Source organism: Cinclus cinclus, chromosome Z, assembly GCF_963662255.1.
Source record: "Cinclus cinclus chromosome Z, bCinCin1.1, whole genome shotgun sequence".
In the NCBI taxonomy this organism is placed as follows: Eukaryota; Metazoa; Chordata; class Aves; order Passeriformes; family Cinclidae; genus Cinclus; species Cinclus cinclus.
The window spans coordinates 13,416,332-13,436,068 of NC_085084.1; the positions used below are offsets into that span (position 1 = coordinate 13,416,332).

Consider the following 19,737-nt stretch of genomic DNA (forward strand, 5'->3'; position numbering starts at 1 on the left):
TCATGTACAAACACAGTGGTTGGAAGCTTTTAATAGATCTGTCAATCTTTGAACTGTTGTTTTCCGAATTTTACAGGAAACAGTACAAAATAGACTATTCTACTGTATTTTCTGCCTCTCTTACCATACAGATAAGGTAATTCAGAAATTTCCTGCATTGGTACTATGACTAGACAACTGTATTAAATTAGTACTATTTCAACATACATTCCTTTCATCCATAGGCTGGAGAATACCATCAAAAGGAATAAACAAACTCTTGCCCAGTTATTTAGAGTAATTTTACTGAGATTTTAAAAGGGTATTGAAAGCATGATGTCTTTCTTTGGATTGTTTAATTTGAATATGTTAATGATACAACCAATTGTATTTAATAGAAGCCATGTATAAGGTGGAAAAACTTCTGAAGTACACACAGAATAGAAGGGCTACTGCATGAAAAAAAATCAATAATGAACATTTCCCATACTAGAAATTCAACACGAGCATAAAAAGACAAAATTTATCTTATTCTAGATATATCTTTGATACCTTTGGACAGACATTTTGGAAGCATGCCTTTTCACAATTAACAGGCATAACATTAGAAAGATTATCTGAAGTTTGCCTGTTGCATGGATTCTCATGGTTATTTTGTGAAATGTCCCTTAAAACCACCTTATGGTCATTATCATTATCTTAACATGTCTGCTACACTAATTTTTGTAGTTGGAGTCTTGGTATATCCAGTTCGGGATCAGAAACAAAACTGAACAGTTAAACTGAAACATCAAGAACATATCAATGATCAAAATATTTTGGAATTACAAAAATGAAAACCAAATTACAAGAACAGTAACTGTAAAATTCTGTTCTGTCTTGCTTGGCAATGCCTATTAGTCTGCAAAAACAGAGTAGAAACAGAAGTTTCTAATTCTGCCACATGAAGTTTTGCAGAAATAGCATATTGTGTCCTCTGTAAGTTTTCATTACTTCATTGCACTGCTTTTTTGTAGTTTCTGAGTTACAAGGAGTTATTTGGCAAGATCTAGTCCTTATCTACAGGGATACAGAGAAACACAACATGATAATCAGAATTACAGAATTTTGAATATCAGTTGTGAGTTTGACAAGTCCTGGATCTCATTTAGTTTTAGAGTACCGATACTTCTGATCAGGGGAAAGCTCTGAAATACCAGACCCCAGTCAGGGATTAGAAAAGATAGACTCTGGTTACTGAGAACAATAGCAGCAACAACAGCAAAATTTGGTTTCCTTCGAGTAGTACTGAAATGGTCTTTGGCACAGACAGAAGCAAAAGCACTGGAGTCACATTCTCTGCATCAGAGGGTTTTGTCAGTTACTGACCTGCAAGCATGGAGAGGACAGAAGTTGCACAAGATTGCTTGTAGAGGAAGGACAGTCAAGGACCTATGGCTTGACCTTGATCAACACAAGCAGAGAAAAAAGGGACACACGGGGCTGATTCTGACATTCTGTGGAGTTTAAGAAGAGACTATCTCCCTCTTCTGTGAAGGGAATGTAATGTGGGGCATTTGGCACTCCTAGCTTAGTCCAGGAAAATGCACATGCAGCAAAGGTCATAATCTTTTTTTAAGAGGAGACATCCTAATGCTACATTCAGCTTTCTGAGGTACAGGTTTGTGCAGTGTTTTAAGTTAAAACTTGCCAATTATTCTCTCTTTTCCTGAGAGGAAAAACAAAAAAAAGAAATAATGCATTTTTATTACACTTTTCAGGTGATCAGATTTTAAAGGAGAATGAAAGAAGGTAGTAATCAAGAGAGTTGGAAAGCTAGAAATGGGCATAAGACAATGTGATCTACTGAAATGACTTTCTGGCTTCTCCAAAAAGCTAAGAGTAAGTACTTGAAAGCTACATTTTCTAAACAGACTATTGAAATGTGTCTTTTAGAAAGTATTTATCACTTTTTTATTATTATTATTTTATCACCAAAAAAAGATTGTCAGTGAAGAATTTTTAGAAGGAGGAATACTTGGAGATATTTATTTTTATTTTTCTCAGGCATACTCTGATATTTAGTGCATGATAAATAGCACTTGTTAACTGTATAAAAAAACTTTTCCATCTGAGTTCTATCTTTAAATAATTTCTGATTGTTGCTGCATACTATATTTTTAAAATCTAGCAGGAGCAGGCAGATAATACAGAGTCTGAACAATCTCAAATACAAAATTATACTGCATGAAGTATATATAACTTCTGGAGTCATGCTTTGCTGAATTGCTGCTTTTATTTTAAAAATATACCTGTATCAGGAGAAATACTTCAAGTGTGCATCATATTAAATATTTAATTCAAATTTATTGCTTGTTCAGCTTCAGAGAGTTTAGTTAATTTACTTTAGAGATTAATTTTGTTCTTAAGATTCATTGATTCATTAACAAAGAATAGACTTAGAGGCCAATAAAACAATCACAGACATACATTTATTTTTGCCTCTTTAAGCAATGAAGAAGAACAGAAAATCAATATGAAAGGGCTTCTTATATTCTTATAAGAGTATCTGATAACTTACAAACCTACATATATGGGTTTTCACAGTGAAAAATAAGGAATTCATAAATGGGTTTTTTTGGCTGTGATCAAACAGCTATTCTTAACAAAAATTGAGTAATTCATACTGTGTAAAATTTGTGTTCAAGACAAGTCCATTTCTTTTTCATCACTGGCACTTTTCAAAATCAGCACTTTTGTTTTTTCTGTAAACTCTGTGCTGGCTTAAAGAGGAACTAATTTAGGGAAGCCCTTTATGCCCATTTCACACAGGCTGATGACAGTGCACCCTTTTTACAAGTGGGAAGCTCCCCTACTTCTAAATCTTCAGATGGCAAAGTTTCTCTCCCAGCTGCAACTGCTTGTAACATCTCCTCCTACATGGCTCCCACTTGTGTCTCCAATAGGATACCTGCCACTTTTCTGGTAGTCCTGTTTCCTTCCCATGTGGTGGCAACAGGACAGGTTCCATCACGTCCAAGAAAGAAAAGTAGCTAAAACCATTTTATGGTTATTGTGTATGCTCTGCCACCTCCACTAAGGAGCAAATATGAAAAGTTTCATTTAAAAACTTTCTAAAACCAGTGAAAGGTTCACTACAATATAATAATAAATGCAAAATAATAAATACTAAATACTAAATAATAAATAATAAATAATAAATTATAAATTATAAATTATAAATAATAAATAATAACAATTGCTGCAAGAACAACAACGATAACAAATGGCATATTAGACCTGGTGCATCTTGTATATCCTTGCATCACTACTCATGTGTTGAGAGTCACGTGCTGAAAGGTATGTGTCAGTGTATGGACTCTCCCTGGGAAGCACTGGGAGAAGTACAAGAACAGCAGGCAGAACATTTTGTGCAGAGAGAGAGAAAAAAAAATAAACAATTTCCTGGGGTTACTGCCAAAAAATGCCAGAAGGAAAGAAGTATGTATTGAAATGTATGTCTGTATGCTGCCATATTCTCTCAAGATCACTGTACAATGACTTACTGCTACTGCTGCTACTACTGATACCACCAATACCCTACTCAGCATGAAAAGGCCAGGGAGGAGATCTAAAGTTAATGCATTTTTCCTTATCCAAAGTCCTGTGTACAAAAAAAAGCATGGAATTTATTTTACTAATTAGACAGAATATGTGAGAAGAACAGCTTCAGTGGCACACCATCAACCCTGGGGATTCAGTATTCATGAAGGACTAATGATTCTTCACAGAGACATCCTTTCTATTTCACCTTTGTACATGGCCTTTGACTCATTTTTTTTATTTGACCTTTTCTAAATCACAAAAAAGAAAGAAAAATATTGCAGTTTTACAGGAAGTCCAAAGATGTTTTTTTTCATACATCAGTTCATGCAGATGCAATTCTCTAGTAAGATTAAATATCTTCCTCTCTCTCTCAAGCTAGACTTGATATTTTCATTATTTTGAAGAAAACTATTAAAGATAGGATAGTAATCAATGCTTTAAAATAGTTTCCAGAAGTTTCTAAAGATTCTTGCCATAGTACTCAAGACAGACTGTTCACAATTTACTTTTTAAGCTGTTTTCAAGTCAAAGACCATTAATTCTGCATCTATTTGTAAAGGAGCATGGAAAACAAAGGTGGTTTTATTTAGACTTTGAGCAAACATGTTACAGAATTGAAATAACTGCATGGAAAGAAGGTCCTGAGCAGATGGCTTCAATGAAGCACTAACCTTCCAAGAAACTGATTGATGAGTGGGAGGAGCCTGGGTCTTACACAAATCCACTTCCTTCTCTTTCCCCTCTTCATTTTACAGTAAAAAGGGAAGAGTAGTGTTTAAGAAGAATATACTATTTTGTGAAGTTGGGGCTGGGCAGGGAACTGATAAAGGATGGACCAGAAGGAAACTTTTTTTTATAAGAACGTTATGAACTTGTAGGAGTAAGAGGACTTCCAAGGAAAAAGATGAAGATATGTTGATTCTGAATGCTTGTATGCAACTTTTAAGGACTCTTGCACTGCTGCAGTCCTTTTTTTCTCTACTTTATATTGTAGTTTGGTGCCTCTGATCTACAAGGCTGACATCGGGTGTTAGTGGCTGGATGTCCTGGGGGGAGAAGACAGAGGGACAATGAGAGTGAGGCATGTGAGACAACAGGATTTGTCCAGGAGGCTGAAGGAAAGATACACGTTCTACTCTTTCTCAAGGAACAAAAGCAGGTAGAAAATACAGGGCATTTTTAGGTCAGGATATGAAGAGAAGATTCCATTACTATTAACGGAAAATGCATGTGGCGTTTCTCAGGCTGTTTCACAGCACATCCAGTCCAGGAATAAATATCTATGCTTCTTGATACCTAGCAGCATTTTCCCTAAGAGCCATAAAAGCCATCAGATTATTGTAGCCTTGGTCCATTATTTGTACTGGGATATCAGAGGAGATTACAACTTGCTAGAGGACAAACTTTAGGGTCATGAAACTACTCTCATGAGACACAAGTGCAGAATTCACTTCATACTCTCCTTAAACAGCCTTATAGAAGTGTTCATCTAACACTGGAAATGCATGTTGTGAAATTATAGTAAAGATGAAGACTAAGATGAATGGCTGCTGTTTTAGGTTGCCTACAGCGAATTAAGTACTGCAGGCACCCAGTAGGCTTTTGCACCATTTGAGTGTGCTAGGGTTGATGAATGCCAGGCCCACTGTGTAGTATAACTGAAACATGGGAAGATAAGGCCAAACCAATAGAGAGGGTGGATAGTTATATTTTGCAGTTGAGATCATCTGGCATAAACAACTGAACTAGCCTAGAGAAGCTAGGGGGGGCCTGGGAAGGAAAAGGAAGGATTACTCAAGAACATCAACAAAAACCCAACAAAGAAACACCAAAAGGTTTTGTATAAAATAAAGAAGTATCATGCAATTATTCGTGCTATTGTCTCAGGAAATTTGACTCAGAAGATCAAATTCTGAAGTTCCTTTGCAATGCTGGAGAAGGTTAATCCAATGATTTATGACACAGTTGTGCAAGAAAGACTGTGCAAAACAGACAATAAATGTAAAAATGTTGTCAAAACAGGAAATCTCAGCAGAGTGCCATGATTCAAGCTATCTCAGAAAACACAGATATTGGAGAAGGGTTCTGGAGAAGTCCAACACATTTGAAAGCAGTGTTTTTATGGAGAACTGGACATAGACTACTGTCTGTTGAGCTTTAAGGGTCTTGAGGAGCTGCTACTTAACACAATCCTTACTTTAGCATTAAATACACATAGATTTCATCAATTTCAGCAGTGCTATAAAGGAATTACTCCCAGCTGGAAATAAAGTGATTGAATATATGGAACTAATCTGAGAACAGTTTTGAATAAATACTATAGGAATGTATTCCTCTAGACAGAGAGAACATACAACCTCAGTGTACACACTTTTTATGCACATCACATGTAATTTGTCTAACAACAAAAGGAGGAAAATCACATTCATGACTATTTGCTTATACTGTGCATAAGGCAGTCTTTGCACTAAAATTATATCCATTCATGGTAACTGTTTCAGAATTTGCAGATGTTTTTACAAATCCAGGAATTCTGCAGAGAAAATACTCAAAGTACTAAAGAAAGCTATGATCAGAGCATTGTCAGAAGGAAAAAGATAATACAATCAGAAGTAAACTAAAGGTATGAGTTTAATTTTATGCTTGCTGACAATTCCTTTGTGTCCTCCATTTTTTCTGGTACTACAGCTACAAAATACTCTTTGTACATTCTCTGAATTCTCTCCCTTGTCATTCCTATCATCATTGGCTTCTACAATTCCTGTCAGTTAGCTTTAAATGAGCTGTAAAATGGTTCATCTTTCCCCTCTTTATTTTGTTTCTCCTACAAAGAATGTTTGAATGCAAATACGATTTTAAAATGAATGCACAAAAATATGTTGCAAAGTTAGAAAGGTTCTTCCAAGTAAGAGGGGGAATTATCAGGGAAATAGAATATACCTCCAGTAAACCATGTTTCTCCATGTTCCACCATGAAAACAATCATGCTACAAAAAATGTTTTTGCTTCCTTAAAAATTGTAATGAGTTCTTTGGTTCCATTAGAGAAACAGTATGAATCTGTAAGCACTTAACAAATCCACTCAAAAGGAAGCTAGCAGAAGATTTGGCATATCAGTTTGTACTTTGAAGCCATTATGATTCCTTAACATACAATTTGTTTAAGGAAACAATATCACTTAGCATGTGCAATTATTAAGTCTCAATTCTTAAGAGGCTCCACTGTTTACCTGTAGTTCAGGAAAGTTGTAACTATGTTCTTATATGGCACACTCTCAAATCTGATAACAGAAAAATTAATGGAGCAGAAAGTACAAAGAGCAAACAGAGACAGTGATCTGGATCACTTATAAAGGTGAACCTATTTAAACAGTGTGTTCATAACAGTTTTACAAGCATCCAAAAAATTATGCCTATAGAATTAAGAGTGCAAGGCTTAAAATGTGAGTCTACAGAAACCCAGTTATAGCTAAAAGGATTTAAAATCTAAGGTAGACAGTCACCTACAGCTTCAAAAAGATGCTCTATGATAGCAAAAAGTGGGTTAAGACACTTCTGTTAATGACATCAATGATGCTATTTCTGGAATTATATATGCATGCGACTAGTAGTGAAGTTTTACAGAGTATGTTCCTGGAGAATGACCACGGAGTTGTTGCTTGTTTTCTTGCTGCTTTTTGTCTGAAATAAGTGGTGTAAACACAATTTACAGTGATTCTTAACAAGCTTAAAGAACCTATTTTATCTGAGAGGGTAAAGACATGATTTGATGGCAGCCTGCAAATAACTCAACATGGTTATATTTTTGAAGGGGGAATATTTCTTTCATCTGGTAAAGAATGGTCTAACAAGGTAAGTACAGACCAAGATAAACATGCAACTAAAGGTGTAAGATTTTTAATCAAGACAATGCTCAATTAAACCAAAGGATAATTAACCAAATGAGTTCAGATCCTGATCCTGATTTCTGTGAGATTGATGTAGCTCTACATCAGGAACTCCACTAAAGTCTCACTAAGAAGTATGATATGGGAGAACTAAGCTTTTTCTGTTTTTTACCACCTTCAAATAATTAGAGAGGAAGCTTAAGTTTATGCAGTTGGGTGCTGGCTTAAATATTAGCATATCATGAATAACTCCACGCTAAATACACAAAGAAACATTAATTACTATGATTAAATCTCAAATATGCTAAGCAAAAATGTCAAAAGCCAACTAGATGGTTTTAAAGGTCATCTAGTCAAACTGTTCTTCAATGAGCAAGAATTTATTCACATGAATTTGGAGAGGCAGCAGGCCACTCAAATGAACCCATCAGTTCACAGACAAGTAGCTGTGGGGTTCTAAACACAGAATTGACATGAGACATTAAAAAGAGTTTGTTTTGTACTTTTTCCACTTTTGACATCTGGCAGGAATTAGGGATATTGCTATGAGATATGCCATGAGATGTGTGGCTAAGGTCATGATGGCCTGCTGATGGAGTGATGGGTTATCAGGTGGACAATGAACCCTAATTCTGCCATCAGCCAGGTGGAAGAGGGACTGATGCCCTCACCTTTGAGGTTCTGCTCCATCTTTGTACAAGACCCATAGTCTGTAATCTCTGAGCTACTCTCAATATATCTCATTTACATATAAAATGGCTGCCCATCACCTTCATTTATGATGCAAATTACAGAATATTTGACTGGTCTCACCTTCAGTACCAAAAGTATAAACCTGTCATTTGAAATCCTCTAGGGCAGAGGGTGAGAATACAACCAACTTTGCAGAAAAGTAAATGGGCTTGCTCATCTCCCAAAAGCAGAGGCACCTCTTTGGCTGAGTTTTGCATCTCCAACTGAGTTGGAATATACTCAGGAATACTTACACATAGTACGCTACACGTAGTACATGTACAAGGTAACCTTATATTTTGCAGATCTAGCAGATTTATCACCAGCAATCTAAAAGAATCTATAATTTGTTGCTCAAAAAAACTGCACTATTAGTGACTCTCATGTTTATGAAAGTTCCTACTGAAGTTCAGCAGACTTACAGCACTGCAGTGATTAATTTCACTGTTTGTGAATCTGCTCATGGAAGTTTTTATTGAACTCAACCAGAATTAAGCTCCTGAATTGATTTTAATTAGAAATGAGGCCCACCCACACCCAGCTCCTCTGATTTCTGAGAACTAGTTGGAAAGCAATGGTGTTTATTTTATGCCAAAGTTAATGAAATACATCTAGATTTAGGAGTGGGTGACAACATTTTTAAAAATAAGTTTAATAAAATTTTGAAAAAAATATTTTTCATAACTTCTGGATCAAAATTCTAGAAATTTTAGCTGATAAGCATCACTACATAGTTATTTTTTGGTTTAAAACAGAAAAATATGGGTTTGTGTCGTTGCTTTGCTATTGGTATAAGTTTTTTTTTTTCAAGGAAAAAAGATTTCTAATAAAGGCAAGAAGAAGTTGATTTTATTTTATAATTTTGGTGTTGTGCAATATAAGTATTACACAACAATAAAAATAAATAAAATAAAAAATAATAGTAAATATTATTTTATAATAATTCAACTGAAGATCCATCTCAGTCTTGTTACAGACATGCTCAATTCTTTTAGAGATGGAAGATTTGACATAAAAAAATCCACAAAACCAACTAATGTAATGACAGGCTTATTGAAACACACAATTTAAGCCAATTAGTATTGGCTTGGAGGACACTGAAAAAAATCAACAGAACTCTGAAGTATACATTAAGTTTAGGAATGTGTTTAAATCTGTCCTTGATCTGCAATGCATTCAGGTGGATGTCTGTTTCCAGTGAGGTGCATGAGATCTGTTCCCATGCCTGTATACTTTGTGGCACATAATCTCACTAACAACATCATTACAGGGAGCACTTTATAATTAAAGATCTCTATTCTTAGGAATGGCCAAAACAGCTGTTCTTTCCACCCCGTTTAGCCATTTTCTCCCTGTCTAGACACTTTAGCCTAGCATCCTTTGACTTAATGGATGCCAGGATTTAACATGGATACAGTATTCTAAGTGAGAACTTTTCAATCCACAGTAAGTAATTTCTTCTTGCCTCTCCCAACACAACACATGAATCAAATGAACAATTGCATGCAGTGAGATTAGAATCTCGTTGCCACCAAAAGGAGAAACAGGGAACTGTTGTTACACACATTCCTTCTGATTGAATTTTCCTTTATAAATCTATGCCCTAGAAGTACCCCTACTGACAAATGCCCATAAGAAAAATAACTTAGAGTAATTGATAAGTTAGAATACTATTATTATTACTACTACTATTATTATTACTATTACTATTATTTTAATCTAAATGTATATAGAGACATATAAATTGTCCCTGTCCTTCCCCATAGAATATGACTGCATTAGGAGACCTCTGCTGCCTGGAAGCAACATGGGTCTTAACCTCCCTTCCCTTCACACTCACACTTGTATACAGAACTTCTACATGCCAGGAGATTGGAAGAGATGCATGGCTCAGGCATGATTTGATTTATTCTATTAGACCATGGGACATGGACATGGAACAAATCTTCTGTGTGAATCATTCAAACACTAAGACCACTGAAGATTTTTTTTAGGCCTTGGTATAGTAACAAACTAAGCTTAAAAAGTGGGTTTGGCCACCCATGTAGATTAATTCAAAAGAATAAATTATTAATTAGTCCTCAGAATGTGTCAGTAGTTATAGGTGACGCAATGCACAATATGGTCTTCAGGTATCATCACTGTGTTTGAAGTCCCAAACAAGATCAAAGCTGCTTCACACAGTGAGGTCAATACTTGAAACTTTTGAATACTGGTGAAGCAGCAGCAGCAGACAATGAAAGCAGACCACAGCTCATGTCCTGTGTGAGTGGCTTTAAAAGGCAGGAACCTTTCAGAAATGACAATGGGTCAATGCTATGTTGTGTTTGGGCAAACATATTCAAAGGACAGGCACAAAGCAGAAAAACACTTTCACTTGCAGAATACTTTTATACTCTTATGTAGTGTTGTATCACCAGTCTGGACTGGGAGCAGATGGAAACAGCAGGAGGCAATGTTTTAAAAAGGACATCTGTGTGAGAGTAGCAAAAACATCTAATAATTAAATCAAAACTAACAGGATAGCTACTATAAATTGAGGGTCAAGATCCTCAAGAAAACTGGACCAATCTAACTCCTCTGTGATGTTACTGAAAATTTTTATCCATCTTCCTTTACACTCTTTTGATTTTTTTGTTCAAGTTTTTTCTTTAGCTGGTTGGGGTTTTCTTGTTTGCTTGTTTGTCTGTTGTTTTGTTTTTTCTCTGTAGTTCAGGTAGTCAGATGATGCAAAGGATGGGAACAGGATTGAGGAGCTAGGGGCAAAGATACTGTAGGTAATAGGATGTGAACACAGAGCCTCAAGCTTGTGTGCTCTCTTGGGAAATTACATCATCAGAAAAGGGTCTTGATTCTTCAACAGAAATTCAGTGGTCTACAAGAATTTAGATTTTTTTTCTGAATCATGTTTTCTGTAAGCAGACTGACTCATTACCAAGATGTAAGGGCTGTAACACTTCCTAAGTAGGCTAAATTAATTTCTTAAACAGCATCTTAATTCATGTTTAGATGTGGTTCCAGTTAATAAGGGGTATATGGATTTCAGTGCCTCAGCAGCTGGTATCATATAAACATCCAAATGGTATCATACCATCCAAATGCAGCATGTAAAAGCTTGCATTTAAAAAACTTTCCTCAACAGCTTATTTTCAGCCAGACCAGGAGGCTTATAATGAGAATAAGTGATTCAAATTTAAACCAGGCTATGGAAGAGTTATTTTGTAACTTCAGAACTGCTTTTTCTCTGCTTAACTTCTCTTTTTAAAATTGTTTTTCTCTAAGTGGGATTTCCGGCTCCAAATATAATTGTATGACTAGGAGCTTGTATTCATAAAACCCAAACCGGAGTTTTTTACTCCCAAGCAGTAGTTCACGGTTTATTAATATACTGTCTTGTCCAAAAGACACAAGAGAGGGAAAACCCTGCTATACACTTCATTTTTAGTCTATCATATATCCGCTTCTCATTAAGCCACTGTGCTTATACTACATGCATTTAATAGAGTTTCAAACTTTTCAAAACTGAAAATAGCTTACTTTGTTCTGTTAAGAAATTCACGTAAAAATCAATGAAGACAGGAAAAACACTTAAATGGCATGCTGCCCATGATTTAGTGAGCTCTATCACTATGGAAAATATAAGGCAAAAGTAGTATTAATACCTTAAATTATTCACATTTTCATTTCTCAAGGATATCTGAGATATCCTCACTCCTGCATACTTCCTCTTCCTGAACACCTTCTTTTGTGCTCTTAGCTGAAAATGAGTTCATTTTGAAACAGACAGTTCTGCAGAATTTATAATCTTCTCAGCAAAAGAGCAAGCACAGATATTGCCTATATTGCTCCACATATTAGAATTTGAGTATTTTCCAAAAAAGCTCTACCAGTCTCTCCTTGAGGAGACTTGAGGTCTTGTGCTGTCAGTCTCCTTTTCAAAATGCTCAATTTATTTAGGTTAATTTTCATCAAAACATATTTCAAGTCATGCAGATGTGCAAACAGTTGCTGAACTTCTCTCCAAAACAGCACTGATAGTTTGCTCTACTGTTAGACTCCCCTGCTATCTGTTCCTTGTTAGTTGAGTAGAAAATCCTATCCACAGGGCTTGAGCAGAAGATGTAATACACAGCAGAGATTTCATTACATCTGAATTATCTAAAAGTAATGCCAAGGGTGACTTGCATTTAATGAAGAAGTGCAGAGCACATTTAATGAAGTGTCTGTCCTCAATGCATTTGCTTCTTCTGTAGCTGGGGGGAGAGGGGAGCAGTTTGCATGTGCTTTGTGGATTTTTTAAAAACATGGACAAAAAAGGAGCATGAATTAATGTTGAAAAAGGTTCAGCAAGAACTAAGGTGCTCCGCAAATTAGTAATTTTAGTCACAACATTTGCTCATGTGATAAATACAGGAAGACACAATTGAACATAGACACAGGAATCTGGAAAGCTGGAGTTTTGATGACCTCATTCCATGGGGTCTATATAGCATCTGTCTTCAGTTAAAAGGGGCATACTGATTTTTAACAACTGGGACAAGATGTAACATCCTAGAACTAAATACTATTCTCCATTTTCTTTTTTGACATACATCAAGATCTCCTCAAAGAATGATAGAATATCTCAGTTTGGAAGGAACCCACAAGGATTATTAAATTAAACTTCCTGCCCTTCACAATAGTACCTAAAACTAAATCATATAACTAAAAGCATTATCCAGACTTTCCTTGATCCTATGTACTGAATGGTTAAGTAAATTGCCTTATACTTGCATAACACTTAACTTTTGCCTCCTGAGTGGGAAGTAATATAGTAGTAATATAGTTTTCTGTTTGTGTCAGAAATTCCTAGAAGTCTCACAGGTTATGAGTATGTTTCTGATGAGGGCAAACTGAACATGTCACATTATTTCATTTCCTATCAATAAGACCACAAGACAGGCAAGCCTCAGCATTAATTCCACACTGTGGCTGTGTACTTTTGGTCATTTTGGCATTTCTGATACTAGTTCTTTAGGCAAAAAAATGTATAAAATATTAGTTACGTAGATACACCTTTCCTGAAGCATCTGCAATTTTAGTAAGCAAACAGCAAAACAAGACATAAAGTTTGAAACAAATCAGTATTTTTTTATTAATTAAATTGCCTCTCCTTTTTTCAGTAAATTAATAGAGTATTCAGAAATGTGTGGCATAAGAAACTGTTTTGCTATTTGACATTACTTGATTTTGATTTTTAAAAGTCTGAGATGTGGATAGTTAACTAAGCAGTTGCTCCTGAAAACTGGTCTTAGAAAGCATGATTCCTTCTCCTTTGTGAAGAGGGAAAACAATTCAAAACACAATTTAAAAAAATTACTTCAAGGTAATTATGTATCTCTCTTTATAAATCAATGGTTTACTTGATGAAGTGCAATGTAAGATAAAAACTGAAATACACCAGAATGTGTCTTAGTATGACATACAAAAACTAAAAGCAGATACTTTTGTCATTAGAAATTTACATGTCATTAGATACAATGTCATTAGAAATTTAGCAAATATTTTGAGACATTATAATTTCCTTACTAACTGCAAAAAACAACTCAGAAAAAGGCAGGAAAACACAATATTATACACATATATTTCACAAAGAACATTATACAGACAAGTGCCTACAGTTTCCTATTGTGATTCAGTTGCTGCCCAGAAAACAAAAATAATTTAAAATATATTATGTAAAGATAGAAGTGGATACTCTGCTTCTGAAGATAAAATCACAGTAGTCAGTAGGCACAGGAATGTGTGCTTTTGCTATATGATTTATTATCCAATCTTTAACACACAGGAAAAGCTCTCCCAAAGCAAGCATGGAAATTGATTTGGTATTGCTTCTTCTAGCTTCAGTGAAAATGCTGGCACAACCCCCAGATAGTGCTGGCTTCCATTTTGTGTTTCTGGGCACTTCCACGTGTGCTTATCTAGGAGCCAAAACTGAATATCCCAAAGGAACAGACCAAGATGCCTATCTAGTCTGTCTGTCTTCAAACTATTTGCTAATCTTGCTAAACTATCTCAATTATTAATCTCTTTTCAGTAGGCATGGATAAATCCACTTCTACGGGCTTTTAATTACTTAAAGTCTTCCAAAAGGAAATTAATTTAGGTCAAATTGTGTATTGCTTGACCTCATACAATTGCTCTGCCTTGTCCAAAGAGAACAACAAAATACGTGTTTCCACACGTAGATTTGCAAGGTAATGTTTGGCAGGCAGAGTGGTTCTTTCTAGCAGCACTTCTGCTGAAGTTTAATCACAGATCATCTTCTTAACTCTGTAGAACACATGGAATAAAACCTAAAAGTATGAAAGTATATGCAACAATCAAACCAAGCTACAAAATATGCAAAACACTTTTGAGTATGCCATGCCACCTCAGAAAGAACAACCGTTTGGCTTCCTCTCCACAGAGTAAAGGAGAGAACAGTTCTTGGGAGGGCAATAAAAAGAGAGTGAGGTTTTTCCTTAGCTCTCAAACAAATTTTTAGAGGGTTGTAAAGGAGAGTGACATTTATTCATTCCCTGTGGCATAATGTCAGGTGAAATTCTTTCTTGAATTCTGCCTTCCCATACCTGGGCCAGCACTCAGATCCACTGTGACCTCTCCTTCTTCTTTCACCTCTTTCCAGGCCATTTCATCAGGCTCCTGTCACTCCTTCCTTTGTCCCTGTGTCTCCTTTCACGGTCCCACCCACCATAGCTGTCCTCATTAATGGCAAGGCCAGGGATGTAAAATCTTTTTCTTTGCTCTGCCACTTGCTTGAGTTGGGAGGACAGGCACAAGGTAAGACAACTCCCTACAGATCTCATCATAAGTGGCCTAAGGGAGGCAACCCCTGTCTAACTCATCACCTCCACCTTATTTCATGGCTACAAGACATTTGGAAATGCACATTACTCACTGCTGATAAAGGTTTATTAGTCCCATTCTGGCTGCCATCCAGAGTCAACTATACTGTGTTAAAGCAGAAGGGTCTGTCCCTCCCTGTGAGCTAGTATAGCTCACCTGGGAACTCACAACTGTAACTGGAGAGCACTGTGTAGCATACTGGAGGAATTTTCTGAAGAAATTAAGTAAGCTGGGTTCACCAGACACTCCACTGAAGCTCAAAACAGTGCTTGCTTCACAGTCCTCACTGAAAAAGAAAAGTAAGCAATTTTCCCTGGGTTTTGGTTTCAGCATCAGAGCTCAATGCAGCAAGCCCTAGATGCAAGTAGTTTAGTGCACACCAGCTTGTGTAGATTGCTCTCAACTGAAGTATAAATTACATTTCACCAGTTTATATCAGAAATCTTACAGTGCAAATATACTAATAGATGTGATGATTGATGACCAATACTGACTAATGAGGCTTCTCAGCAAATCCTTTACCTTCAACAGCTTCTAAAAACCTCAGTACATCATTCTACATCTATAACTGCACAAAAATTTTATATAGCTGTTTGATCCAAGAAATTACTTTGTTATTATTCACCAACTAATTGGTAAATGTTCATTTCCACTATGGCTCAGTCACATGGTTTTACTGTGCCTTGCTGGCACTGCTATAATCCTCTTCCACCTTGAATACCCTAAAACACATGGCATTTGTTGATCTGCTTGTCCTTTCAGTCAAGTTTTGTGAAAAGTCCACAGAACTAGAACCTGCTTCTCATAATCTGTTGGAGAAACAGCACAGTCATACATTGTATGTTTTATTAGGTTTACTGACTTCTATTCAAGTAGGTTTTCAGAAGTTTTTGAAGAAATAAATAGTGTTTTTATTATGCTTTTCTATTTTGTTTTTCTCATTTTTAAAAAATGTAAAAAACCCATGCAGTGAAGCCCATCATCACAGCAGGGGTAAATTACAACTGCAGAAAGCTGTGCCTCTGTGCCTGTGAGATGCCAATTTTAGCCTCCCACTAAGAAGCTCCTCTTGAAGTGGGGAACAAAAAGAAATGGTCAACAACAACAGTACTCTGACTGAAGTCTACTAAAGTTAGTTATATTAACCGCAACTTTGTGTATAGTTCTATTTTTTAAATATATTTAATTTCTCTTGTTTTTAATAAATATTAACATATGTACCTTCTCTAGCTTCCTATGCAGACAAGATAAAGAAACTCATTTAAACAACTGGCAGGTACAGTGAAATTGATTAGGCACAAAGCCACCTCAGTCATTCTGAAGACACTGCTTATTATTGGTTCCAAGTTAAGCAAAATAAAAAATACAGAACAGCTGACTTAAACCTCTTTCAGACAAAATCAGCAAACTGATTGTATATAATTCATCCCGTTATTGGCCAACAGGTTATTTTGTCAACAGTGGAAAGATTTATTAGATTTGACATGATGATACGAAGGTATCTGAGCTCTGGGAATGGCATATGTGATTTAGTTATCTTCTGACTCAAAATTTTGAAGGGGATGTTAACTAGGGATTTTTTTTTCTTTGATAACAGTTTGTTCTGAGCAAACTGGATCTGATTCTGTAGGTCACTTTTGAACAACAGTGGAATTGGTAACGGTTCATATGCTAATTATTCTATAAAACTATTGTATTTTACTCTTAAGCACACATGTCTCAAGATTCAGAAGTTATGCTTAAGAAGTTGGGTGTTTTCCAACTTTCCTTGCTTTGGGGGAGGGAAGTCTAAAGAAAATAACCTTTTCTTTCTTTTAAATGCTGTGACGGCTCAAAAGAGAAAGAGTGCCTGATTCTCTCATAACTTTTTGCCATGGATCTCAACAAATAAAAATTTATTATTTCTAGCCTAGAAAATGAAAATTACAAGAAGTGGTAGTTGTGAAGAAAAACCTTGGAGAGGAAAAACATTAATCAGATATGATTTGACCAAGTCTTTGAATAAAAGGACTTCTGTCAACAAATCTGAGCTCCTTTTATGGCTTTGTTAGAAATTGTGCCAGTTAAAGGGGCAAAGGTATCAATCTAAACCCACAACAAAGTTACTTGTTAATCCAAATGCAAATCTCGATATGCTGGTTTACTTATTACTTTCTCAAGAAATTACTCCTGAGTAAATTTCTTGCTAAGAAACAAATTACTCAAGAGTAATTTCTTGTTACTCTTACTACTTTCTCAACATGTCTGTAGCCAGCAACCTAAAACCTCTTCCAGCATAGCAATGACTGGAACCATTAACCAACCTTGAACTCATTTCTTTCCCTTCACCTTACAAAGCCAAGAAAGATTAACAAAAGCAGCTATAGTAACAATCACAGACATATGAGGACATCTTTAATGTCCCAAGTCAGTCCTAAAGTCAACCTACTCACATATTTTTTAGATATTCTCCCTGATGAAACAGCACGGCCACTAATACTTTATTGATCTCTTTCAACACAACATCATAAAAACACTATCACTGACAATGTTGCAAATACATGGAGTTAATCATTTGATGTAAATGCAACCAGTCAGGAACGGTCCCTTCGCAGAGGGTCTGAAAGTGAGAATTTTTTCCCACTGGGACAGAAATGAGGAATTATGAAAGTTGTACAAAACAAACAGTGAAGTCCATTTATGCTCTAAAATCTGTTCTGTTAGACTGGCAATTGTGGCACAGCTGTGAGGTAGTATGGCTAGGCAACACAACTGGTTTTTAAACAGACTGCTATCTTTCTGATAAAATTAGAGGTAACTGCTCTAAGTATCTATTATCAGAACATCTCTCCTGTGAGGACAAACTGAGAGAACTGAGGTTATTTATCCTGGAGAAGAGATTGTTCCAGGGACACCTTACTGCAACCTTTCAATATTTGTAGGGAGATCATTAAGAAAAATGAGGACAAACTATTTAGCAGAACCTGTTGCTATAGGACAAGGAGCAATGGCTTTGAACCAAGAGAGGGTTGATTCAGGTTAGATGTAAGGAAGAAACTGTTTACAAGGAGAGTTGTGAAATACTGGATCAGGTTACCCGAAGATGTGGTAGGTGCCCTATCCACAGAAACATTCAAGATCAGGTCAAACAGGGCTCTGAGCAACTTGATCTAATTTAAGATGTTCCTGCTCATTGAAAGGTAGGCTGGACTAAAAGGACTTTAAAGGTCTCTTTCATCCCAAACCATTCTGTAATCCTAAGATTTTCACCTGGCAAAAATGAGGGTATTTTTTAAAACAACACGAGTAAAAAGTTTCACTCCAGGCTTCAACTGTGATTACCAGGCCAAAAAAAATAGTTTTTAAAAAATATTTTTAAAGAAAAAATACAACTTCTATCAGACAGGAAACAGCCTAAGCAAACCATTTATTTCAACCATGAAATTGTTTATTATTAAAAAGAAGATAATTATAACACTGAATGGTCAGTGCTAGTGGCTTTCTTCCTCTGTTTCAGGACAAAACACATTTATGCTGGGGACAGTGAATTAGGTATTACATACAAGTGGGTTCTCACAAGTTGTGGCTAAGTTCCTTCCATTCCCATTGCTAAAAGCTTATCCTCATATAACTAAGAAAGCTTGCAATAGAAAAAATTAATGAATAAACGCACCAATAAATGCTTCCTACTGCAGGGCTTACTACAAATTCTTTGTAATACTTCTAAGGAGTTTACAGACCTTTATTAGTTACATAACGCCAAATCTGCTTTTTCGAAACATACTCTTTTCATAATATCAAACCAGACTACAAAACATTAGCATTAAACTGAGTCAATGGCCCTCCACATACTTACCATGTACCACATGCTTGGCCACTTGGGATCATTGAAATAAGTGGACTGGGTACCACCAGGTTTATAATCCCTCTTTATTCTCCTTTTAACCACCTGCTGTTGTATCCACTCCACCTGCCAACCAGGAAAACATATGGAGAATGTTATGGTTCTGTGGAGATCATCAAGACATGTGCAAAAACTTGGGATTGTTCTCATTACCATACTCCAAGGCATATTTCATATTAAAGAGTTCATTTTGGCAGTAGAAATCATGCAGATCACCTTGAAATACTGCTCACTAAGGAGTATTTAATTATATTAAATTTAAGTAGTGTTACAAATCTATCTGAACAATTGCTTAAATACCCTGCTAGACAGACTTCACTGGGTATCAGTTTTAAAATACTATTATTTTCTGATTTGTCTTTATCACACTTACTTTTCTTTTGAATTTATAAAAACTCATTCACAAAATCTAACATCATATTAGAATAAGGAATTAATTTAATTTCTAAAAGGGTGGGTTTGTTTTTATTTCAATCTTTCTCTTCCCTAAAACAAAAACATCAAAAAATATATTCAAAAGTTTTGTTTTTAGACCAATATCTAAATCACCCCCACCCCTTGGAAAGGAAAAAAAAAAAATTAAACTTTATTTTAAGTAAAGTACTCCTTGCCAAGACTTTCTCAGACAGGCACTCTGGACTTTTTTTTACACTAAGCACTCCCCTGTGAGAAATAGCTGGATACTGAGCAACAGCTTTAACTAAAACAAACACAAAAATGAGCTGGAAACAGGAAAAGAAATGTAAGGGTTAAAAAATCTAATTCTGAAAGTTATTTTTGTCTG

At 35.7% G+C, this 19,737-nt stretch overlaps 1 protein-coding gene across 2 annotated transcripts in view; it reads right to left on the bottom strand.

Moving 5' to 3' along the window:
• Positions 1-19,737, bottom strand: part of PCSK5 (proprotein convertase subtilisin/kexin type 5) — a 220,905-nt gene that overhangs the window by 154,527 nt on the left and 46,641 nt on the right. For both annotated transcript variants that reach the window (XM_062512702.1, XM_062512703.1), the window contains exon 3: positions 18,906-19,019. In XM_062512702.1, the coding sequence (XP_062368686.1) occupies positions 18,906-19,019 (114 nt within the window). The remainder of the gene's footprint in view (positions 1-18,905; positions 19,020-19,737) is intronic.